The sequence below is a fragment of the Hippocampus comes genome, unplaced genomic scaffold (genome assembly GCF_001891065.2).
Source record: "Hippocampus comes isolate QL1 unplaced genomic scaffold, H_comes_QL1_v1.1 scaffold123, whole genome shotgun sequence".
In the NCBI taxonomy this organism is placed as follows: domain Eukaryota; kingdom Metazoa; phylum Chordata; class Actinopteri; order Syngnathiformes; family Syngnathidae; genus Hippocampus; species Hippocampus comes.
Genome location: NW_017804997.1, coordinates 2,091,336 through 2,117,306, shown reverse-complemented (window position 1 = coordinate 2,117,306; position 25,971 = coordinate 2,091,336). Strand labels below are relative to the sequence as shown.

Here is a 25,971-nt window from a genome sequence, read left to right as displayed (position 1 = left end):
ATGCAGGAAAAACTGATGAAATGTTTCGGCCCATTACGGTGATTGTACTAGGAAAGTGCAACCACTTACTTCCCATCCAGGAAATCCATAAGTGGCCGGAGCATGTTATCAGAGTCGGCCTCCACTTGGCTTTTCGTGTTGGCGTTGAGCGGCCCTTTTATCTGGTATAGCAAAGACGCCATCTGACGCACGCAGTCATTGATGCGGCTCTGGAAACTGGAAGCGTCACACGGAAGTCGGCATCGATGCATGTTGAATCGAGCGTGAGGCCTACGTGTGTACTTGGAAATGTAGGCGGGGGTTCTACCTGTTCCCAAATGTACCGCTGAGCTCATCCAGCACGCTGTTGAGCTTCACTTGCAGGTTGTTCAGCAGATCACTTGCCTCAGTGTCCATCTGCAGAAAGAATAGACACAAAACACTCAAGTATTAGCTAAACGGAGATACGGCACACATCTTCATAGACTAGTTGAAAATAATTCAAAAATACTGCTTTATTTTACAAAACATTTCCATTTGCGGGAAGGGAAAAAGGAAGAGGAAAATGTCTCTGTAGCATAGCTAAGCTGGCCATCCAAAGGCATCATCTGAATAAATGTGTTTTTTTTTTTTTAAATCATGGCCTGGCAAGAGTTACTATGCAGGGCCACTGAAGGAATATGCAAAAGTTTTTTTTTGCTCGGCGGCACTGAGGGAAGGCTTCAGGACGGAATGGAAGTGACAAAAAGGATCGACGTGCTTCTTACCTTCTCTACTGGAGTATCCAGCTTAATGTGGTAGCAATGTCAGACAATGGTTTAGTACATCAATAAACACTAATCATTTCAAAAAATATGCTGCAAGTTCATCATATTGACACCCACCTTCTCCCTGTCAGTCTATTGCAAAATATAATTGAGAGGGGGTGAGGGTGCAGAGATAAAAAAAAAAAAAAGGCAAAAAAACGTAGTCAGCAAAAACTCTTCCAGAGGAAATGAGTGAAGCGATATTGGGAAAGGCCTTGGAACAGACTGACTAATGGCTGTTGTCACCAGAAATGATATTACACACACACCCGGTGAAATTCCACAAGAGGTTTAGCTGTCAACGTACTAATGATGTTACTGGGAGCAGAAATAGGATGGAAAACAATTCACGTGAATGATTTGGGCGACACTTAAGACCGCAACAAACCTCAACCTGAATTTTGTCCCCTTCCTCCCTTATTTCCTCTTCTTCGTCCTCACTCTCCGCAAACTGACACAGAGGCAGTGAAAAGATGATGTTAAGTCTCAATGCCAAAACCAGAATCAAAAGACGATGATGCATAGGGGGGAAAAAAGTCATGTAATTTAATGCAAACATGGATCACAAACATGTTTGCATATGCAGTACAGTAACTTGCCTGACACGCTAGCATTCTATTGTTGCACTATTGGGGGGGGTGACAAAACATCATGGTATCTCCATGGAAGTGGTGACAGCCTGAATAATGAGGAAAGCTTAAAAAAGGTCTTCATTTGAAAAACATTCCAAATGAATTAAATCACAAGGACCCCCCCCAAAAAAAAAAACGTTACAAATGTCCACCATCAATCACTGATTTACTGTACGCAGTCCATTCACTGCTCACGTCATTCGATACACCCGCGCAATTCAGTGAGATCCAAGACCAGAGCTATATCAAATGAAAATATGCCTAATTTTTGAATTGGATTTAGAATCCACACTTCTAACTGCAAACCCCAACCTCAAAAATGAACAAATTGTTCAATTGAACTCAGCGCCAATCAAAAATTAGCAGTATACAAAGGCTTTTTTTTTTTTGTACAGCCCTTATATTTAATTTCATTCAACTGAGCAAGGGTACTTAATGAAGTGGCTCACCTGTCTCCATCTTGACACAAAATTTGAAACTAACGGCAAAATCCAATCTGGCGGTCTCTCGAAAGGATCGTGTGAAAAAAAAAAAACGTTCATCGCCCCCACATCACAGCGCAGTGACCACAACTAATTTTCTCACACATGACGTACACGAGTGCCATCACTACGTTCCACTTACTCCAAATAAGTCACTGTGTCTATCTGTCAATCCGACCACAACTATTTAACAACTACGCACAATACACACCAGAGCCACTACGTCCGCATGAGCAGTGATCACCTGCTGTTTAAGACAGACAAAAGTGGGACAAGACATTTTAATTTCCTTTCTGTCATGGCCACACAGTGCTGACAACCTACCTCTTCTTCGGCTATTTCCTCTTCCTCCTCCATCAACTGCTTTTGCTTTAAAAGTAGATTGAACACACTGGTTGAAATCAAAATGGCTGACCGACTCGCTTCGAACTGACCACTGCAGCCACAAGAAGCTCTACATTAGAGAACGACACTTGCTAGGGATTCAAACAGGAAGCCAAAACGAGATGGATGTCGACCACAGTCCGTCCTACAGCTACTGTATGTACATGTCGAACGCAAAGGCAGAGGAAATAATCTCAATATCTTTTTTCCACAACAAGAAATTCCTAAACAGTATTGATAAAGAGCAACGCAACCATATTACTTGACGCATACTGTTCGTAGCAACGATTGCTCTGTGGTAAGACCTAAATCCTACATGTCTTTTCCCGTTTGACTCAAATGTGTTTGGCATTTGGGAAATGCTTCGTTGTTATGACAGAGCAGGAGGGCGTTTTATATTGAGCGCCATCTCAGCCACGTACCTGTTTGGCACCCATGCACTCAAACATCTTCTCCAACAGGATTCGCAATTGCTGCACGTTATTCATCAGGACGCAGGGCTGCACACGAGGAAAGACGTGAGTGCGATTACAATCATGGACTTGAGTCGATTCCAAATTTTGCAGAAGATTATCATAGTAACAATCCTGATTCATTTTTTTAGTAAAATGCCCACTTACGATTTTCTCCTTGTCAACGTAGGAAGGAAAACTCTTGTCAAGAATGGCACTGTACTTCAAAAGAACTTTGGCAATCGTCTGAAAAGATGAGGGAAGGAAAAAAAAAAAAAGTAAACTTTTCAGAAAATGAAATTATATCGAGAGATTTCCTGCCAGCTTCTCAGACAATATAATCACAAACAATCATTACACAAGGGTATCATGTTATAGTTTGAGGGTAAAAAAGTGTCCTAAAATATTCTTATTCATGCAAGAAAAATACCGCTGCACATTCTCTCCCCAATTGGGACACTGGCCGATCGAAAAATGGTTAAAAATAAATGAATCATATCTCAAATCGCTTGAAAAATGCATATGCCGTAAAACTGAACAATGTCATAACATGCAATATGCGGTTGCCGAGTTGAAATTCAGCATGTGATAATAAAATAACGGTTTCCTACTTTGGAGAAGCGGCGGCTGTATTGTGCCATGACATTAGGGTCGGGGCATTCCAGTTTCTTGATGATCTCAAAGCTTTGGTTGAGCTGGGTAAAGATGTCCACCACAGAGCAGGAGAAGAGAGCGTGCTCAGACGTTTGCTGGAACTGCAAGATTCCGCACGAGGATTAGAAGTTTCTACTCAAATATTCCGAAATGGTTCTGCGCCCTCTTACCCCATCTTTTTTGTCTCTCTCAAGGGCTCCGTGCATAAATTCCATTGATACATCCTCATTTTCATCCAACCACTGCAGCACAAATGGCAAGAACCATCTAGACCGAGAAAAAAGTTTTGTTTTTTTTCTTCCTGCCGATAACTTGTTTTTGCATTGCCCAATCAGTGAATTGATTACTTACGATGGGTAATCTGGAACCACATCTTTGAAGTTGGGTAGCTCCTTGACATATTCATTGTACAGCCATTTCACTTTAAAGTGCAGGTTCATGTAGTCAGTACTTTTACACAGTCTGTTTTTTTCATGTTCTGGAGGAGGAAAAAGACAGCAAGTGTACAGATGCTTGATATGGTGGCATGAGAATTCAACAGGTGAGAAGCAAGCGATGCAAAGTAGTGGGTCAACAAGAAGACAGGATAGAAACATGTCAATGTTATCCACAGAACCATTAACTTGCTGTATTTTTTCCAATTTGATGGGAACTTCATTGGCCAGGAAGCTCTTTGAAACCAAAGACATTTGAAGTAATGATAGTGAGACACACACATTTTATCCATCAACCAATTTGCTTTTGTGCTTCTCCTGTTTGGGGTTATGGAAGGCCGCGGCCTGTTGAAGATGACTCTGGGTAAGACGTAGAGCCAAAAGAAGGGAGCACTATTTTGATTCTTTAATGTGCGAAACAGAAATTTTTCTCCTGCCGTGGTCCACATGAGAATATATCTTGGGGACATGAGCTCAATTATGATATAAAAGCTGTCACACACTTTGGGGAATGGTGCGGCTTTGCTATGCGGTGGAAAATTGCTAGGACACTCCTGGGATAAATGCCTGCGCGACTGTATTCTTTGTTGCTTTTATAGTGTACTTTCTCGTCGAGAACTTCGGTTCTCCGCACTTCCTTTTTGGCTGTTGTTGAGTAAGTCCATCCGTTACGAACAATGTAAGTTGACCAAACAGGCGTCAAATGAGGCCACTGGCTGCGTATGTTGCATCGTAAGTACCAAAGAAGATAGCGTACTGTAGTCAAATTAAAATATTTATCTTGCCGAAACTGTGAATCATGATATAGCAAATCGAGGTAGCATAACTTTGCTAATCAACCCCAGAGTCACGTACCTTCCATAGCATACTTTATGTCTTGCGCAAACAATGTCCACATGACTTCGGCTGACACCTTCCCGACATTCAATTCTTGAGGAAACCTAGAATGCATATCAAGTAATGTAAGCGACGAATAGAGGAATTCGAATCAATTCTGAGACAAATTGGTTAGACACTAACTGGTTCAGCACGGGGGTGTAGGAGTTCCTGTCCTCTTCAATGATGGAGACAATGAGCATAATGAGCTTGGGCCAGAAGTCCAAGTTCTTGATACTCGGACCTTGGTCCTCCAAAGAGACCTCTTCCTTGCTCTGAATAAAAAAATAAATAAATAAAGGCCACACTTAACTGTCACTACGGAGACATTCCGGATCATTGCATTACAAAGGACTATAATCAATGTGTGACTCACCATTTCCGCAGGTTGGTACTGTTGGCTGTACAGATCATGGCAGTTATTGAAGATGTAGTCATAGGTGGAGTTGAGACAAGCCTTGACACAGTCTCGAACAACTTGGCTGGCTCTCGGTGGAGACTGTAACTCCTGGACCTGAACACCATATGGTGTAAGCAGCACTGGCAGTGAGAATACCTCACACAAAACCATGTTCAGTTTCTTTTTTTCAGCCTATATTTATACATTGAACTTAAACTTAATGCCCAAAGAGTTCGTCAACAATGTATAAAGTTGAACAATGGACAGATAAAACTGTGTGTGAGTGCCCGCCACTTACCTTCATTCTGAAGAATGTGATGCTGGTTAAAAGATCCACGGTGGATTTTAAATCCTGGAGGCGATCCTTGTTACTGGCAGGGAAGTGGTTCTATAAAAGAAAAAAAAAACGTTTTTGATGTATTTTAGTTGAAAGTAAATCCGTACTTCACTAAATGTGCTACGTAGCAACATTGGAGAGGAAATTAAGTTTTATTTGGTATGGTTTCAAACAAATGTTGCAATGCATTGCTTTGTCAGTTTGGACATGCAGACAGTCAAATAAGGTGGAAAAGAACCAAAAAGACACGGAATTATTTCTTACCCTGTAGGTAGAGAGGTCAATGCGCAAGGAGTTGTGCAACTGGTCGAGAAGCTTAATAAAGCGTTCTTTCTGGAGAGGAGATTGTATTGAGGGTTTTTAGAAGAACACGTACTGAACATAAAAGTGTAAGGCAAATCAACACTGGACGCAGCTGAAACTGAATAGAAAGTGAAAACATACACCGCTCACAAAATGTTTGGGATATTTTGCTTTTCAGGTGAAATTTATTTACGGATTCATAGAAACAAAAGTTTCTCAGGTCATTGAGGTTTTGGGGTGCAGAGTTTCAAGCCTCCATACGGCGACTCAGCTGATCCCACAGGTTTTCAATTAGATTCAGGTCAGTAGAAAGTGCAGGCCATTCCATTTGAGGTGCACCAGTCTCCCATAACTGTCCCCAGCTTATTGATGTGACTTCAATAAACTGGAGCATTGTCATCTATGAAAATGAAATTAGGCCCCTGATGTTCATGTATGGGCACAATCACTGGATTAATAATGTTGTTCGGGTCGTATGGGCTTTTGACAAAGCATAGGGCAGTTCTGTACCGTCTGGACACACCTGCCCACACTGTAACACCGTCACCACCAAAAAGCTCGGCTGGTGACAACAGTGGCAGATGCAAAGCGCTCTCCTTGACGTCCCTAACATCGTGTTGTCATCATTTCTGCTCAACATGAATCGAATTTCATCCGAGAACAGCACTGAGGCCCACTGATCCCTTGGCCGGCGTAAATGCTCCCTGACCCATGCAAGACGATGACGCCCGTGTCCAGTGGTGTGGTTAGGTACCCTTGCAGGTGGTCTAGCACACAGACCACACTGACAAAAACGTTTTGGTTTCATGGTCTGATGTGACACTTGGGTACCTCTCATCTCCCTTCAACGTTCCTGGAGTTGAGCGGTGTGCTGATGACACTCTGTGACACTCTAAGCTCAGTGGCCACTTCCGTCTGAAAACATCCTCTTTGAGGTACTGTTGATCCATTGTTAGGTGTCGTTTTGGTCTCATGATGTCATAATGTGAACAGTATGATGTTGACTGTTTAAACACCAGCTCTAATTGAACCAGAACATTTTGGTCAATTCAAAGATTAAAATCCTGTTGTGAATTTTGCCGTTCAGCTCCCTTTATTGAACAGCAACTTGTGCAAAAAGTACTGAAACATTTAACAGTCGGACTGGTGCATTAAAAAGCTTAGAGAGGGTCACATTAAGTTCACCTGTAAAGTTTTGAATGCATTTTAGGCTCGTCCTGATATTTCACCTGAAAGCCAAATGTCCCTAACTTTTTGTGAGTCGTGTACCATATTTTCCTCACGATAAGGCACTTTGGACTACAAGGCGCACTTTCAATGAGTGGCCTATTTTAAAACGGTGTTCATGTATAAGGCGCACCGCATTAGAAGGAGTAGAGAATAGAAGCGACAATAATGGCTGCGGTTGCGTTATCCATCCACTACATGGAGCTACGCTAAAGGGAATACAATACAGCTTTATTTATATTGCACTTTCACAACCGCTGCAACTGTAACAAAGCGCTTTACAGACCCTTTAAAATACTACGTCCAAGAACTCTGAATATTGATCCATATATAAGGCGCATTGGATTATAAGGCACACTTGAGAAAACCGAATGCTTTTAGGTGCGCCTTATAGTGCGGAAAATACGGTATTTGTGTCTGTGTGTGTCTGTACAAACCCCAAAATTGGAGGCCGCAAAACGGTCGGAGGCGGACACATTGGTGGAGGCGGTTGTGTGAGCGTAGAAGGCGTTGATGTTGGCGAGCAGCGTACTCATCACCGCAGGAACCCCGGGGCACATGTATTTAGAAGACAGGCAAGCAAAGTGCCTGCAAATAGCAGTGTACGAAACTCATGACAAATTCAACGCTAAAGCATCTTACAACTTTGATTCATGCTCAAGCCTGTCCGCTATCCGTCAAGGGGTTTGTTTCAACACAAATATCTCCATCATTAATTAGTCAAGCCATCGTGCAGAAGAAATCTGGCAGCATTAGGCTGACGAATGAAAGCTACCAGGAAATGCAGTCACCCTACAAATAATTTACAGAGTTTTAATTCATTTTGGAGGCTAATATTCAATGCCGAGGAGGGATGAACTAAATGTCGGGTAAAGTGATGGCACATTTGTGATCTCAAACGTACGTCATGGCCTGGTAAATTGATTCGATTCCGTAACGCATGGCAAACTCATCCACGATGTCTTGTGGCACGTCATCAAAGTAAACTTTCCATGCGTCGTCTCCGCGTGCCTCTGGGATTTTCACCACACCATGTCCATGGATATCTGTAGAGTGGTGGAACAGGTTCTAGATGGAATAAAAAGCGTTAAATTCATTAGTCGTCATTGTATGCATGTTGTATTGTGACATTTCATTCTTAAGAAGGGAAAAGGTGGAACTGTTCTCAACTGAAAGAAGACCATTGGGAAATACAGTGCAACCCAAAGCATTTCAGCGCATGAGCCAAGTGTAATCATCGGGTTCAGCTAAGTGACAAATATGACAATGTTCATGTACTCAGGAATGGAATGCTTCTACTCTGACTTTAGTTGGAACTTCTCCCAAACTGTATTGGACCACGGCCACATTTATAGTCACCAACAACTTCTTTCATTTTCGGTTAAGGGCCCATATGAGAAATGAGTCTTTTTCCTGGAAGTTATGTTTGTGTGTGTGTGTGTGTGTGTGTGTGTGTGTGTGTGTGTGTGTGTGTGTGTGTGTGTGTGTGTGTGTGTGTGTGTGCGCACGTGATGACCCAACTTGCTTGACTTTTTTTCCAAAGTAACTTGAGTCTGAAGGTTATGACTTGAGATCTGAATATATGTGACTTACTCCCACCTCTGCCACTAAATCAGCTATAAGTGCAAAATCTAATGGGCTTTAATTGCAAAGGTTTTACCTGCCCCAACAAAAACAACAACAAAAAACTGCCTTTATTTACAAAGGTAAATTTCATGTTTGACTGACACTCGCAAGAAAGACAAAAACTGATTGAACATCATTTTCTTGAAGTTGTAATGAAGTTCGCTTGTGTGAAGTTGCTAAGGATGTGAGCTGTGTGTGCAGGTTTGTTGTTTTGACTCCTCAAACAAGCATAGAGAGGCAATACTAGTTCCCAAAAGAGGTGTTGCAACAAGGTTGTGCGCGGTGACCTTTCGAAAAGCTAAACAAATCGAATGTCCTGCAGGCGGTGTCCACAATGTACTACTGAAGTCTTTTAAATTGACCGTCTGCTTTGTGAATGATTAAATTACCTCATGCAAACAGGTATACTGCACATGGTATGGCGCCACCTTCTCTTCCCCCTTGATCTCTACGTTGATTTGTAGGCGGATAGCCCCTGACACGGCTGACTTGTCTGTCCTCTTCTCTGTAATTTAACACAAAACTAGGTCAGATAAAACAAATGTGGTGCCAGACGAAAACCTGGTTAACACTCAGCCCTTCAAAGTCTATTTGCATGGCCTGTCAGTGGTTCCACTTTGATGGAGCTGTTGCTTCTAATAAAAGCTCTCAAGAGTGAGGGTGGTGGGGATACAGAAGTGGTGGGCTGTATGGATCTGTGTCTGTTCACCGAAGACATGAGCGGGGGTTTTTCTGTAGGCGGAGCGCCTTGCGATTCGACCCTGCTATTTGCTCTGACAGGCTCACCATTAAGGGTAATTCATACATGTCATTGGAACGGTCGATTTCTAACTCGAGCATGGCTACTTGATAATCACACATAAGGAGGAGAAGGATGGCGGGGGGTGAGAGGTTTCTTGGCGTATTTTGGACCAGATGATGAAGAAAAGGAACATTTTGTTAAATGTATCAGTATTTGAATGACTTAATTTCTTTCTGCTCCAAAATCTTCTCACCACCTTAATTAAGCCAATATAAATGACATTAGTGAACCAGTGTCCTGCTAAGTTGGTTGAGTATTTTAATTTTAAAGCTCTGTAGCATGCCTGTTTTATCACAATTTCTTTTTTTGGGGCGGTGTGTGTTTGGTTCTATTGCACCGGTTCAGCCTTGAAACAGCCTGTTTAAGCCCTATTGGTCGCTTTTCCTTGACACTTTTTCAAGGCCATGTAGTGAGAGTGGAATCTTTCCTCTGAACTTCTCCCAACCTGGTTCGAGAACATAGGCTGAGGAGGGTCCGGACTTCACTGTGATCTGATTATCCGACAGATGTCGACCCTTCTTTAAGCGATGCAGCAAGTAACTCAACTGCACAAGCCCATTTTGTGGTTTTAAGCGAGCAAGAAAGCCGGCCGCCGTCGTAAAACTACACCATACATATATTGTGCTTTACAGCAACACTTAACCATATTTACAAGTTCATATGTACCAATTGGATGAAATAGTAAGGCTTCTGGTAATTTTTTTTTGCAAGTCGCAGGCACCCCACCGGGTCCACTCGAGTGAATGACAGTGAGCCGCGCAACTTCACACAGTACAAAAAAAAAGCACCAATTCAACAATCAATGTTCCTTTTTCTTTCAATGTACAGTAAATACACTGACCCAGATTGTACCAGACATCCATTTCTCCACTCAGTGTTCGGACTTCAATAATACTCTGGCCAAGGAAGTCATCAGATTCTCTCTTAAGACGTTGCTTGACTCTTGACTTGATGTCATCATCCTCATCCCACACCCGCACCTTGATTCTGTCTGACGAATTGTGGCATTCACTAATATAAAGGTAAATGAAGAAATCAGAATTAAATGCAAAAAAAAAAGTCTCAAATTCACTCATTTGGCCGGATTAACCAAGATAAAATTGTTACTCACAAGTGATATTTCTCCTCCCACACTGGATTGAGGTTGCCATAGATGGTCTTGGTCCTCTTCTTTGTCTTGCCCACCTGCACTGTGACATACGGATCACTGGATCCTGTCTTATCCTTTGCCTGAAGTCCTTGGGCACAAACAACTAGAATATTGGTGGATAAAAGATGAGGAAGAAAATAATCCATTGTCAGTTATTTCTATTGCATGACATGTTTTCATCATTTCTGGTTAAATTATTTTAGTTCTAGTTATGGGCCCACCTGTGATAGTGACCTTGGCAGACCACTTTGACGTACCATCTAGTACGCTTTGTTTGATTGCCTTCATCTGCTGCAAATGAAGAGTTTTGCTGATAATAAAAACCTCCCTGATAAGTTCAAAAATTTCAGGTTTGTTCCTTTCCCTGATCTTCATTCTGTCCTTCATTGCCATGATGATATTCTGAGTGCGGTCCTCAGCTCCATGTTTAGAACTCTTCTCGGCAGCGCCTAATCATGAACCAGTTGAAGAGTCTGTGAGGACGGAAATGTAAAGCGAAAATGGCAAATTGTACACATACTCACGTTGCAGACAGTCAGCATTCAGCAGTTCCTGACACTTTTCGTGACACTTGACACCACACTCTGAGCAGCGGACGCCTTGTCGCGCAATTCCCCACAGCAGCCCCTCACACTCATAACAATACGTGGGCGTTGTGGCGGTCCACACTTCAAAGTTATGTGGCGTGGTGCATGATATTGGATAGATCAGCGCTTGAAGGGTTTTCTTGTACACGTGGTTTTTCTGTTTTGTTCCGGAAGAAGAGAGAGAAAATAGTAGCGTTAACAGAATGATGGTGGAAACCCTTGACCTCAATCTCATTTTTGTCGAGCTCACCAGCTCCTCATCCTTGATGGAAGATCGCGCAGCCATCGCAGATGCGATGCCTGCCTTACGAGCTTGGACAAGGGACTGGAGAACAGGGAGAATGTTATGGCAATCGTTTGACAAACAGTATTTATAAACACAGATATTCATAACCCACAACCAAACCAAACTGTGAGAGATTACTAAAACGGAGGCCAGTGTTTTGAGGGAGGTGGAAGGTTTGAAAGGGTTGTCGGTAGGTTTGTCATTTTCCCCAGGTCATTACCCAATGGTCAGAAAGCCACTGTGAGAAATATTAGGTTAAAGGAACTACAGAAGTGAGGATTACGATGAAGTGTTGAGTTGGATATATAAAACAAAGAGCCATGAGAGTGTTAGTTTATTGGGGGTCGTTGTTGTACAGTTTGAGGAACGATACAAGCCCATAAACACATTGGCAAAATTGGCGATATGCCATTACAGAAAAAAAAAGAAATAATAATAACGATTTAAAAAAATACAGTGGTCACTGAAATAAACTGACAAAGGTAAACACTACAAATTTACTACAAATAAAGTTACAACAAGTTGGCAATGTTTTTAGCCTTTTAACCTACATTAAATTTTTGTTGCACATCCTTTTTAGGAGATCAATGCAATCAAATGACTTTGGTAACTCTTAATGAGCCTTACATGTGTCGTTATGTTGGAACTACTCTTGTGCAAATTGCTCCAGCTTTCTCAGGTTACTGATTGTGCCTTCGCCTAGATGTAAGTTCCGGCTCCTTCCGCGGATGCACAATTGGATTTCCATCTGGAGTGGCAGATGGCTAGGACAGAATGTTTTGTTCTTAGCCATTTGTAGGTGATTTTCACGGTGGGTTTGGGCCATTATCCTGGAATGTTGCTCAGACCAAGGTTTCTGACACAGGGAATGCCCCAGAATGCCCTAGTAGTCTCGAGATTTCATTATACCCTGCACAGACCAAAGACCGGTCGGAAGTAGAAAAGCAGCCCTGGAACATAACAGCGCCTCCTCCGGGTTTAATTTTAGGAACAGTATTCTGTCCTTGGAATGTTCTCGTTGACATGTAAATGTCAGATGATGTGACTTGGTTAAAAAAAAAAAAGGGGAAAAAAAAGCCCCAGCTTTGTTTAGTATGTCCCAAGCATATTGTCCAAGGGGCTTTACGGTTTTGCACGATGCAATTAGGCAATTAACACAACTGTCATGTTTTTTTTTTTTTTTTATTATTTCAGTGACCATAGTAAGTTTTTAATTCTTTAACACAAGGCTACCAAAAACTTTGCCCTTGTGTGGAGGAGTGAAATTTTTTGTGGGAAAGCATCTTTAAATAACACTGGTCAACAAATTTTTACTGAACTTTTCTTTATTGTTTTGCACTGATTTAGAATCTGCCCTTGTTTTTTTTCCCTAACACATCAGATTTCATTATTAAAAAAATAAAGTTAATAATAATAAGAAGAAGAAAATAGCTTGGGTTCAGCAACTGGTAGAGTTATTTTTGAAAAGCATAGCTCTAAATTACAGGACATGGCAAAATCTGTCTTGCTTAAGAGAAGCATTGTCATCTTAAAAACGTCAAACTCAAAATAGAAATCTCAAACATCTGATGTGCTAGAAAAAAGTAACGATTTTTTAAATCGTCATGAAAAAAAGTCATTTAGAGACAAAAAGACATGCTATCCAGTGTCATTGAAAAGATGCATGTAAATGCATTAATTTCTAAATCACACGAAGGCTCCAATTAAAGAGAAAAAAAAAACATGCGGTTATTTTGGTTAGAGGCAAGTCGTGTTTTGTTTATCCAACTTGATATTTTACTGGATTCTAATAACTTACCATAGCCTGACCAGGCAGATAGAATGCATTCAAGAGAGTTGTGGGGAATAGTTTCAGGTTTAAGAGAGGAGGGAGAGAAAAATTAGCAGCTTGTTTTCATATTCGTTTCAATGATAACACTAATCAAATCCCAAAACCAAAAATAGCTGGGCTCCCAAACATAAAAATGAACTCACAAAAGGTACAAACCATGCAGTCAAAAGACCAATAACATCAACAGGATAAACACACATGCACACAAACTAGACAAGTTTAAAAAAAATAAACAAAAAAAATAAAAACAGAAATATGCGTCTACTGACCACATCGCTAACCAAGGCGATAGGCTTCTTTTTACGAAGGTCTGGCATGCTGTCAATCCCATAAAGCCCCGGTCCACCACTGTTCTCAGACAAAAACAACACATTTGCGAATGGAGTATTATTATTATTATTATTATTATTATTATCATCCTTTAGATTAGAAAGGTACATCATTACAGCCAAAATCCAAAACGTAATGCACTTAATTTAATATAGGGCTATAATTCATAGACATTCAAACAAATGTTTCCAACGCTGTTTGACTTACCTTGGTTTTACCCAGGCTTGTCTTACACTGGATTCGTCATGACAAACCTGCGAGATTTAAAATATGAGTAGTGAGAACATTTGCAAAGGTTAAAGAATCCATTTAAGTTTTGAGATGGGGAGGAATGAAACATGCATTTGGTTGAGTTTCACTTTTCTGATTTTAGATGGAATACCACACAAAAACACAACCAAACAAACAAAAAACATTCAACTGTATAAGCATGTTTAATGATTAAATAAATAATGAAAGACATTTGCACAAACTATACATTTGTTGAAACAGTTTCACAAACATAGATTGATTCCTCACAGTCACCAAAATGATTCCACACTTTAAATTCGGTGGAAAGACGTTCAACAGTGTAATCCATCAATCGGTGCAGTGACAAGAGTTGATGTGGGGGGGCAGCATAAAAAGTAAAATGGGGCATAAAAAGAAAAATGTTTCAACTTTAATATGGAGTTAATAGAACTGGAGCAACCTGATCTTCTTCTTGCACTGTTTCTGTGGAGAAAGTAAGGAAAATCCCATGACTTTAAATCAAGATTGGCAAATGTGTACATTTTCAATGTGTGGCATTAAGATGCATTTCATTTTCAACACACACACACACACACACACACACAAACATCCATATACACCATATATATATATATATATATATATATATATATATATATATATATATATATATATATATATATATATATATATATATATATATATATATCTCAAATTACCTTTAATACCTGTCTCCTGAGATCGGAATCCTTGAGAACCTTGAGAACCACAAGACCCCTGAGAACCTTGAGTAGACTGGGACAGCCTCTGATGTATCTGCCTCTTTTCTCGAAGAATGCGCTGGAACTTCGCTATACGTGCTTTGTGATTGGCATCGGTAGGTTTTCCGACCTCCTCAAAGTTGTTGATTTCACTTGGAGAACCGAAGGGTACTTTGTCTGAACTGGGCGATGCATTCAATGGACTCTCACACTGGATGACCAGGCAAGAATTTGGTTGAAGGTAAAGGCTGGACGTTTCCAAATTAATTTGATATTCTTCTTTGCTTTGTAACACCTCAATATCCCTTCTGTTTGTTACAGTTGACAGAGTGTGGCCTGTCTGTTGGTGCAATGCTTGAGTTGAACATGACTCTTTCTCCAATATCTGTCCAAAATCCCTAAAGTCTGAGGCCTCACGGTCGTCATTGGTGGGGACACATGAAGTGTGATTGTTGGACACTTCTTCTGTATGACAAGCAGTGATGATCGACTCTGTTGCTTCATCGGCACATGTAATGAGGGACAGAGATGCTTCTGAGATATCATCTTCCAAATTGTCAGGGTTGAGCACGTCAAACTGTTTCAGCGCCCCCTTAAAAGAAGACCTAAAACTTAATACCGCCTTGCTAAAAGTTGGAATATCAAAACCCAACCTCGGAGAAATCTCAACAGAATGTTGTGACAAAGATTCTCCTCCATCATCTCTTGAGATGCTGTGATCTGTCCAGTCCCAGTCCCTCTCCAAACTCTCTGCTAATCCCAGTTCAAGAGTGTCACCAGATGGTGGATAGTCATTGCACAGTGAATGAGGCTCCAGGTGACCACCCTCACCGTCTGTCAACAGCTCATTGGAAAAATTCATGGAGGAACACTCTCCCTCTGCTTTTGCACAAGCATCCACGTCGTCGTACCCTGACTTCTGTGAGTAGGGGTACTTAACGGAACAGACACATGCCAAATCTGTTTCATCCTTCTGTAGTCCTTTATTTCTGTTGTCCAAACTAGGAGAACATGACGGAGAGTTGTAATGAATTCCAAAAAGTAATGAGAGGTGTTCAGAACTAGTGTGTGAAGAATGACCCGGTGTGCTGCTTTGTGTCTCTGTACAACAGTAGTCCCAAACATGTAATTCTTCACTGTTTGCAGAGGAGACTTCACCCTCACTCCAATCTCCCTCCCCACAGATATTGAACTGTTGATAATCAGCAGGCCACCTGCCATGCTCTGGGTCAGCACAAAGAAATCCTGCATCTGAGCAAGGACAGGATGACAAAGTGTGGTTACTTCGGTAGTCCTGACATTGATGAAGACAAAGGAGCTCTTGTTTTGCAGCACAAAGAACTTGTATATTTGAGCTTTGCAAGGCCATCTCCTGGACTGGTTGTTGGTTGGACTGGTGGGCAAGGTGATTGAGAGTCGATTGCTTGGAAGTTCTATGAGACGGTGAACCACCAGAAATATTTCCATGTTTTTTCCAATCAGGCGATAGAGCAGTGTCTCTCTTGAGAGGTGACGTTACAGCATTCTGTCTTCCCAGGCTTCCTCGCCTGGTTCTGTGTGTTTGAGAAACTGGACTACAGTGAGGTGCAGCAGAAGCTCCAGAGTATAACTCATCAATTTCACTTAGCACTGCATCAACACAACAAGACACTTCATCCACTGAACCTCGTACAGACGTTAGATACTGCCTCAGGTCTGATATTTCCTCCTGGATCTTATTTATGCCTTTCAGCTCTTTCAGGATATGATCCACTATATTATTCGAGCCTTGGTCCTCGTCCTGTTTAGTTTCCTCAATCTGGATATTTTTTATTATATGAGGTATCTGAGTATCTTTCACAGCAGAAATCCCAGACTCAGAATCAGAACAGCTGTTCATTCGTGATTGAGTAAAGGACTGATTGGCCTCCAGTCTGTTGTTCTCTGGTGGTATGTTGAAACTTTGTTCCACCAGGAGACCCATGGGGGATTGCGGAAGAACGTGAACTTCTTTTATGTTATCTTGTCCATCGAGGCGTCCTTTGGGGAACATCTCCATGAAGTGACGCTCTTGCTTAGCTATGTCCGCTTGAAAGAAAAAAACACTGCGATTCCACAGCAATACATCTTCCGATTAATAGAAGCAATCATCTTCTGCGCCTGGCAAGGTCAGACAAAAGAAAATCAGTTCTGTGATTATTAGCAAAATAGTAACAATACTAAAGCATTGACTTAAACTCGATGTTTGCAAGTATAACAAAATTCAATTTCCTTCAGAAAATTCAGAGCCAATATTTATTATTTTTTTTAATTGTACCTTAGAGAGTATAGACCAGAGTTCCGCAAACTTAGGATAGGCAACCAAAATGGGCCGTGGGTAAATTCTAAGAGTAAGACGCTGTAAACTGATGAGTTAATCATCAACAAGCTATGGCTTTTCAATGTCTCTTGTGTTCTTTACCATACATGTATGCAATGCAGATGCTGGGCAACACAAATTCTATTTTAATCTTGGCAGGTACCAAATTCCTAATTCCTAGGTCTTGAGACTAAAAAAAATACATCAAATAGGAAATTCCTGGAATAGACAATCTCCAATAGGGTTGGCGGCAGTGTACAGATACACTCTATCAGGCTCACAACTTGCATGCAGCTGCTTCGATCTCTGTAATTGCAACGCTTTGGGAACACAGCAATTAGATGACAAGTCAAATATCTGTGCTTCATGTCCTGTTTCAGCTATACCAGCTGCTTTCCTGGATTGCTCTGGTCCAACCCTTTTTCGATACCACAGTTAACATTGATCAGTACAAAAGTAAAAAAAATAAACATTTCATGGCATTAAGTATTCACAATTACCAACTTACATGAGCCAATCAAATGACATTTTGAATGGTGATTTTTTTTTAAAATTTATATGTCCAGTGATTCATATTGTGCTTACAGAAGACTCTGTATGAAACAATAACAATTAACATGTTACAGATAAATAAAAGACCTCATTCACGAATACATAAACAGTATAGTAATACTGAATTTAAGTATATAACTGTAAAATTGATCTGCAAATCTGCAACTTCAAAAATAAATAAAAAACCCTTACCTTCTACTGGGAGGTAGAAAAGTCAACGAAGAAGAACCTGATTAAGATTCATCACGGCGGATCCATTTAACTGAAGTGATGGTATCCTCCCCAGCTGTACAATGGATTTGTTGGTGTGCCCGGTTTAAAGACTATTCTTAAACTTGTTGAGGATTGAGTTCCCGCATTGATCCTACTAGATTGTTAAGTCAGGGAAAGCAGTTTACACATCACATGATAATGCCGCTATCCCGAGATCCCCCACCCTTTTGGATGCTCTCGCTGCTTTCTCACTCCCCTCTGGCAGCGCAATTCAGCACAGAGAAGATTTGAGGTTGAGTCTCAGTCTTATCGCTGTATCGGGTGCTGCCACATTTCTTATTTATATTCAGCGTCGCGTGTGTACTTCATTTTCCATGAAAACCTGTATGAGTATTCCATAATCATCGTGCAATAGAATCGAGAATACTTATTCTAATTCTTCTTGGAATTGAAACAGTTGAGTAATGGCTCAACTGTGTTTACTTGCCAAATTTCGAGACACTTTTACATCGGAAAATATCTTGTTCAAAAATGGCCTGAGCAAACATGCGTCATATTTTTAAAAAATAAACAATGAAATAAACGATCCAGACAAGTGCAACAATAAGAGTTTGAACATACTAAATTACTATCTTATAAAAATGATCACTGGAAAGAAAGTAGGTGTGTTGTTTTTTTTTTTTTCGTGCTGTGCTGATATTTCTTTTCAACTGAGCTTGAGACATTACCAAAAGTATTCCTTTGAGTCATAACGTCTGTAAGCCAGAGGCTGAGCTGCACTGCTCAGCCTCTGGCTTACAGACGTCTTTGTTTACAGAGTACGAAGTAGTTACGCTTCCTGCAACCTACCCCATTATGTATGGTGTGGAAACTTAAGTTTGAATCATTTTGCATTTTTCATGATACTTTTTATTTCATATTAACTTTTTTTTTTAATTCAGTTGATAATTTTTAGAGCAAGTACGATACATTGTACAGTAAAATGTACCCTCTGTTAGTCGAATACATGTACTGTTGCGCTGTCAAAAGAATGATGTGGGATACATGTAAAATTTTATCCTTGAAGGATTATAATGAATAATCATAAAATAATTTCGATGAGTATAGAAAACGGATGGATGGAATAATGGAAGAGGGAAATCTCTATTTGCAGTATGAATGGTAGAGGAAGAATGATAACATACTTGCATTAAAAAACAAAAACAAAAACAAAAACATACCTCCCGAAGTTGAACCCTGACTTTATTGATCGCTTTCAACCAACGAACTCTGGATGGAGAAAACGGTAAAGGTGACCCTTCATCATGAAACCTGGGACACATGAATTTATGAGCGTGAATAAGAGTGATTACAGGAGAAATACTTTTTTTTTTTAGGTATTCGTTAAACATTGTTGTTGAATAAAACCATACCTTTGAAGTTTTGAGAACACTTTCTCTGTTGGAGTTTCATTTTGCAAGTGTTGTCGCGTGTCGAAGGACGGCTGAGCTAGAACCTTTTGGCCAACGGCAGACTGTGCGTTGGTTGTCAAATGTCCGATTGAGGAGGGATAGATGCTCGTGCTGTGATAGGAGTGGAAGGATTCTTCGAGTTCAGAGCCTCCAGTGCTTCCGTGACCGATCTCACTCAGCTGAGAGCTGGTCTGACTCAGGTTTCCTGATGACCCAAACCGACTACTTTCTGCTGGACTAAATTGGAAAGGGAGGGAGATAATCAATATTAGAATTTAAAACACCAAAAACAAATTCAGACTCAATTAAAGAAAGACAATGTCTCTATCATTTGTGATTTCTGCATATTTCTGGATAGCTTGTCTAGCGGGGTTAGATAAGTGGGGATTGTTGTCGTAAACATTTTCCAAGCATGTTGCTTTTACATGTTCAATGCTGTTGAAACACTGATGAAATTCCTGAATTTGGAATAATGTTGTGATGTGTGAGCCCCACTGATCTACTAAGAATTACATGAAATCCGATTTGATCAAGGTTCTTTTTTTTTTTTTTTTTTTTTTTTTTGCTTTGCTTGCTCAAAAATCTTTCTAAAAACTAAAACACGTGTTGTATAGACACAACACACAACCTAAAAAAGATACCAAACCTTGAAGGGAGATTGTGGCATGTTGAAAAAAATTTGAAATAGAAATGTTAAATATATGTTAGCATTTGCATAAAGTGTTGCACATGCTTCTACCATGGCTCTTACAAGTTATAGATGCTATGTTGAAATTCTGGGAGTAATGCTCTTTAAGTCCTACTAACAACAATGAATACTGCTGATCACAATTACCTCTGCACATTTCATTGTTGTCATTTGACTGACTGCATTTTTTTTAAATTACGCTAAGCGTGTATAACACATGCTTAGCATAATTTAAATGGTGGGCAAAACATAAACAGCGATGGCAGTTGATCTATTACAATGATAAACTTCAATGAGTAACAAAGTACCATATTAAGAGTGGAGATTCAGCCACGTGCTAGTTACGCACGGCACTGACTCAATGTCGTCTTTATTAGACGTCTCCATGAAATGAGGAGATTGAAGGGCCTTGCCTCATGACCCCAAAACATTTCTACCTCCTCCAAAATAAATTTTAAATGTGGAATTTGAGAAGAGGGCAGCTATGTTTTGACAGCACTGTAAAAACAGATTGGAGGGAGCCCTAATAGTGAATTACAAATCACCAACAATTATAGATGACTTCAAATGAATTAAGAATGAAATATGCATAGGTGCGATTAATGTATCATTTGTATACATCTATGTAATTGTGACACTCAACTTGAGAGTTAGAAATCGAGAGTTGATAATTACCAGGATAGTATATTTCTATACAAAAGGGGTACAAATAATTCACAAATGAAATATGGAAAAAGGAAACCAAAGCATGTATAGTATCAACGATGAATATGAAAAACAAAAGGGACTCCCGTGCTCAAACACATTTTCCGTACAGATGCTGTCAACAATCAACAGCAAATGACAGTAGACAGAAAAAAAAATTCATTTGCTTTAGCAATTTTGCAGAAGCCCTCCAAAAGGATGACCTCAATTTGTAAGAAGAATAATTAAGAAACAATTGCAACAGAAAACGTTTTGATTCATGAATGGTCTGTCATGTACCGGCAAATTCAGCTTCTGAGCACATGGTTCATTCTGTGCTCTGGTTAATATTTTCAAGCAGTACCCTCAATTCTTGAAACGCGGACAGGTATTAATTGGGTGCTTGAAATGTCAGTTTAAGAAGTCTGGCAAAATAAAGGAATGTGATATGAGACAATTTGAAAATGTTTGCCAAATTAAGGCACAAATGATCAACCCTGCTGAGCCAAAGCGATAGGTTACACATTTACCACAGCAAGCACGGGCTGCAAACACGAGTCAAGAAGTAAAAGATAAAAGAAGTCATTTTGGCATATTCCTTCACAAAAAAAAAAAAAAAATGCCAGGGAACGTTATCTTTTCGAGGGAACATGGTGTTTTCTTTTTCCTTCCATGTCACCTTAGGGGCTCCGAATTATAATGCTCAAAAATAATAAAAGTAAAATGTGTTTGACCTTGGAGTCGTGTTTTACAATGATATGAATATTTCCTGTACTTAATTTAAACAAAGGCTAGTTACATTTAAATGACAGGCAGGGAGGGTTCAAAGCAGAGAGTGTCTTTTTTTTTTGGGATGTGGAGTGTGCAAAGCAGAGTGTCTTTTTTTTTTTGGGATGTGGGGTGGGGGGGTGTAATTACATCATAAATGGTAAGGAACAATGCCATTTACAATGCTTTTACTAGCCTTTTTGAATTCAACAGATTCCTCTTTGATGGGTTGTCCAATGGCTCTTCATTAGTAGTACCTGCAGAAGGGGTTGTTTCTACAAGCATTTTGGTATCTTTTAAGGTCAAGAATGGTGGGGAATCTAGTTCGGGGCTGGAAATGCATATCTGGGGTTTGGCTACTTCATCTGTGGAACCTACCGATTCACCTTTTGGGGCATCAGATGTCAAAACGTTTTGCACTTGAGGCGTTTCAGCACTTGTTGGCTTGCTACTATTCTTTGGCTGAGATGTTATTACTGAGGGAGTGGCTTGCTTTACTGGTTCTGTTTGCCAGGGAAATCCTATCTTTGTCCGAAATAATGAAGGAGTAATATTTTCTTCTTGAAAAAGACCTCCAGATAATGTTTTTAATCCTGAAAAAAGAGAACTGCCTGCTTCCGTTTGAGGACTTGCTGAAGAAGCAGATGTCACTGCAGGTGAAAATAAAGATCCAATTGATTTTCCTGCATCACTCTGTGTTGATATGAAACCGAACAAAGACTTTGCTTGAGCTGGTTCTGCATCTTTTTGAAAATCATGAACAGGTTGGGCTGTATTTGAATTCTTTTTTGGGACAGATAAGTCACCTTCACATCGAGACTGTTCCTTGGTGAGAATGGGGTTCTCTTGAATGTTTTCCATAACGGTTGACATTTCATTCTTTGTGTCATCAATTTGGGAAACGAGTTCACATTTACTTGTGGGCGTAGTGGTGTCTGGATGAGCAGCCTCAGGTGACACTTCATTGTTACTTGCAATGATGTTGGATTCCTCCTTAGTGCAATCGACTTGATTGGAGTCGACAACTTGATTTGAATCTGTCAGAGTACCATTTGTTGCCAAATTGTCTTGTGTAACACATGGTTGACGGGTAGTAATAGGTTTTGGTTTCTGCTCATTTAGCAGTGATTCTGGCGTCTTGTGTGGCTGTCCCATCCCTTTGAATGTAGCCCTCTCATTATCTCCAAGAACTGTTGTTGTTCCAGTTTGTGATCCTGCAGCTAATGTAGCCCTCTCATTATCTCCAAGAACTGTTGTTCCAGTTTGTGATCCTGCAGCCGGGGCCGTGAGCCCTCCAAACATTCCTCCAAGGAAAGAACCACCAGACTGTGCTGCTGTGGCAGTCCCTCCAAACAGCCCACCCAGTAATGGCCCACTAGTCTTTGGAACACTTGGCTTTATCGTGGCTTGTCCACTGAACATTCCAAAAATCGACCCTCCAGAAGTTGTTGCACGACTGTCAGTGTTAGACTGGGGATCAGGGCCCTTGTTTAAATTTCCAGATACATTTACACCTGAGTGGGGAGGTGGTGACTGAGTAGTGGAAACACCAAAAATACTCCCAAGTAGTGAAGCTCCATGTTGGCTAGCAGCAGCTTGGGGAGCTAATCCTCCGAATCCAAAAGGCAAGCTTTTCTCTTGAGGCTGAGGCCCTGCATCAGAGGACATTACTGGTTTAAAAAGGGAGGACATAAAGCTTGTGACTGTTTCTGTTGATGAATTCCCAACTTGTTTGTCCGCCGCTGGTGTCTTTTGTTGCACCTCAATCATAGGTGGAGGTAACATCTCCTCTTCATTTTTAGGTGGTGTTTTATCTTCAGTAGACTTATCTTTTATAACGGTAGTTGCTGCAGGTTCTTGCTTTAGAATACAAGTTTCATATTCAGCAGCATTATCTGCTACTGCTGGTTTGTCTGTTTTATCACAATGGTCATCTATGTTGCCATGTTTTAAAAGTACCCTTTCTACCGGAAGCAAGTCTGTAATAGCCGTTTTCTGTAATGTTTCTGGCAGTTCTTCACTTTGAGGGACAGTGGCAATTGTCGAAGATTCGTCACAACCTGAAGCTTTGACTGTGTTATTGTCATGACCGTCTTTTTGTGTTAATGATCCACGTGGAGCAGGTTCAGAAACAGTAGTGTTTTTTTTGCTATCATTTAAATTTGGGGTAACTGTTTGTGCACACGATGCAGGTGGAAGAGAATCTTTGAATGTTGAAGGCAAATTTCTGACAGGCAATTCAGCTGGAACTGAGGCGTCAGGAAAACGGTCAGTCGTCTGTTCAGTAGCTGATCTTCCCAGACTAGCTTCCACAACAGAGCTACTATTTTGAGGTACAATGGTTTGTGTGGTAGCCCTACCAAAGAGTCCACCCAATGTCCCACTAGCCTGTGTTGCTGTGGTTGATACTGCTGGAGCTCCAAATATGCCAGCTAAAATGGACCCTCCAGTCTGAGATCCAGCTGTCCGAGTAGAAGATCCACCAAATAAACCTCCAATAAAGGATTCCCCTGCTTGAGTTCCTGCGGTCTGCGGAACAGAACCACTAGTCTTAGTCGGTGCAGTCTGCTGAGTAGACTGTTGACTAGGGCCTCCAAATAAACCACCGAGTAATGATCCTCCAGGCTGAGAAGAGGCAGTTTGAGATGATGAGCCTCCAAACATAGTCCCTAATAGAGAACCTCCCGACGGAGATCCGGGTTGCGGTGAGGATGTGCCAAACACAGAAAATATACTTTTAGTTTGTGCATCCTTGGACTCAGATGTTTTTGCTGCAGGAGATGGAGTTTTTGGGCTTTCGCAAGAAGATTCACTAGTAAGGCCAGAAAATAATGAAAGCAAGCCTTTTGCTGGACTGTCTGAAATTGATTCTGTTTTTGAAGATGCCTGACCTGGTTCCCGGATCATAGACAGAGCTGGCAGTTCCTCAAGAGGAGCAAGGTACTCAGGTGCACTATTCGTGATTGTTGGCTTCGGGACAGCCGATGATTCAGAATTTGCGTCGGTTGATGAAATATCAGTGCATTCAACTTCAAAACCAGCACTTAAAGTGCTGTGATTCAAAGATGCCTTCCTTGTAATAGATTGGAGTTCCTTTGAGTCCTTTTTTTCATTGCTTCCTGAACATTCACTTGAAACTTCACTCATATTTTCTCGAACCAAGGTGCTCAACACAGATGGACTTTGCGAAGACTGCAGTGGCTCCTTGCTGGAAGACTTAATAATAGGTGACAATTTAGGAGTTGATTGTGTTGGTGCCCCAATGTCTGATACAACAGCAGGTTTGGTTTTACAAGGTTCTTTGGATGGTGCAGCTGTATGTCCTCCTGCTCTTGGTGTTTGAGAGGCATTTGGGGTACTAAACATGGAGAACAATGATTTTCTGGGACCTTCACTTGAGGTTGACAACCCATCCAATAACCCTCCCAGAACAGATGTGGAATGTTGCCCTTGTTCATGAGGCTGGTGTTTTGATTGTGTTTGAGCTCCTCTTTGTTGTTGAGCTTGCGGATGAACAATTTTTTGGTGTGGAGCTGAGGCCATTGGGGACTGGGCCGGAGAAGGACTGGGATCGCTAAATATTGAAAACAGGCCCTTCACTGGGTTTTCGGTTGAACTTGATGATCCAGAAATAATTCCCCCGAGAAGAGATCCTGTTTGAGATTGAGACTGTTGAGTGTTTGTACCACCAAACAATGAAAAAAAACCTGTCTGCTGTTCTTTTGGAAGACTATTTTTATGTTGCGGCACCTCATCGCTGGGCTCTCTTTGAGAAGGAGGGAGTGTGGAGCGCGAGGCTTCAGACATTGTTGATGAACCTTTACCAGGAGATTCGACTCGAGGATAATGTTGAGTAGTGTTTGGGGCATTTGCTTGAGAAGGCCCAGTGCTAGGTGGAGATTGTGGTGGATTTGAGCCACTGAACACTGACAATAAACTTTTACTGAATGACTCTTCTTTGGGAGCTGACTTGTTTGTTTGAGTTGTAGATCCAGACTGTGTTGCTGCTGTTGTTCCTGTTAAAATGTCTCCAATTGAAAATCCAAACAGGCCACCAGAGGGTTTTGTTTTGCTTTCTTGTTTTGTCCGTTCAGATAGTGATGTCACTTCCGATTGGGTTACAGAACTGTCCTTGACAGTGGAAGTGAATGTTTCAGATTTTTTGGAGGGGAGGTCTTTTTGTGGACCAGATGCGCTACTTTGGTTCAGTGTTTGCTGTCTCTGTATACCCTTCGGTCTTGCTGCGGTTTGCCTGGGTGTGTCCTTGCTCTGTGGCGTAGAGGGATCACTATTAAATAAGCTGCTAATTGATCCAAATATATTTGATACTCCTGTAGGCTCTTTATTTGGGCCAGCACTTGCTTGTGTAGAAGCAGTGTTTCCAGTTTTGATTTGCCCTTTGACAGAAGTCTGTGAAAATTTCTGCGACTCTTGCTTGGGTTCCTCAATGCCAACTGCAGATTTTAGAAAATTCATGAACCCTGGTTGCTCAGAGGTTTTCTCAACTGTTATATCCACTGGTTTATCAGTTGCAAATTGAGGGAGCCCATCTTTAAATTGAGATTCTTTTGAACCCAAAGGCACTGTGGTGGTCTCTGTTGAGGTTTGTCGTGGCAACCTAGGTTTCTGTGAATTGGTATGAGATTGTTTTGGGGAAGGGGTCACTTGATTCGCCGTTGAAAGTGTGGGGAGAATTCTTCCCCGTGC

The 25,971-nt window shown here is 41.0% G+C and overlaps 1 protein-coding gene across 3 annotated transcripts in view; it reads right to left on the bottom strand.

The window, feature by feature from the left end:
- Window positions 1-25,971, bottom strand: part of unc13bb (unc-13 homolog Bb (C. elegans)) — a 51,669-nt gene that overhangs the window by 4,040 nt on the left and 21,658 nt on the right. The window contains exons 1-26 of one of the 3 annotated variants that reach the window (XM_019893736.1): window positions 17,653-18,204; window positions 14,529-16,709; window positions 14,270-14,292; window positions 13,786-13,832; window positions 13,518-13,596; window positions 13,216-13,221; window positions 11,382-11,456; window positions 11,069-11,288; window positions 10,766-10,993; window positions 10,506-10,647; window positions 10,236-10,405; window positions 8,982-9,097; window positions 7,871-8,034; window positions 7,404-7,554; window positions 5,701-5,769; window positions 5,398-5,487; window positions 5,076-5,213; window positions 4,844-4,974; window positions 4,679-4,764; window positions 3,741-3,867; window positions 3,560-3,656; window positions 3,347-3,490; window positions 2,904-2,981; window positions 2,706-2,783; window positions 308-396; window positions 70-216 (exon numbers count right to left, since the gene is read on the bottom strand). In XM_019893736.1, coding sequence (XP_019749295.1) covers window positions 70-216; window positions 308-396; window positions 2,706-2,783; window positions 2,904-2,981; window positions 3,347-3,490; window positions 3,560-3,656; window positions 3,741-3,867; window positions 4,679-4,764; window positions 4,844-4,974; window positions 5,076-5,213; window positions 5,398-5,487; window positions 5,701-5,769; window positions 7,404-7,554; window positions 7,871-8,034; window positions 8,982-9,097; window positions 10,236-10,405; window positions 10,506-10,647; window positions 10,766-10,993; window positions 11,069-11,288; window positions 11,382-11,456; window positions 13,216-13,221; window positions 13,518-13,596; window positions 13,786-13,832; window positions 14,270-14,292; window positions 14,529-16,608 — 4,775 coding nt within the window. In that variant the 5' untranslated portion in view covers window positions 16,609-16,709; window positions 17,653-18,204. Of the gene's footprint in view, window positions 1-69; window positions 217-307; window positions 397-2,705; window positions 2,784-2,903; window positions 2,982-3,346; window positions 3,491-3,559; window positions 3,657-3,740; window positions 3,868-4,678; window positions 4,765-4,843; window positions 4,975-5,075; window positions 5,214-5,397; window positions 5,488-5,700; window positions 5,770-7,403; window positions 7,555-7,870; window positions 8,035-8,981; window positions 9,098-10,235; window positions 10,406-10,505; window positions 10,648-10,765; window positions 10,994-11,068; window positions 11,289-11,381; window positions 11,457-13,215; window positions 13,222-13,517; window positions 13,597-13,785; window positions 13,833-14,269; window positions 14,293-14,528; window positions 16,710-17,652; window positions 18,205-18,893; window positions 18,985-19,085; window positions 19,362-25,971 lie in introns of those variants that run through there. The other 2 variants (XM_019893753.1, XM_019893744.1) reach the window with 2 other exon arrangements.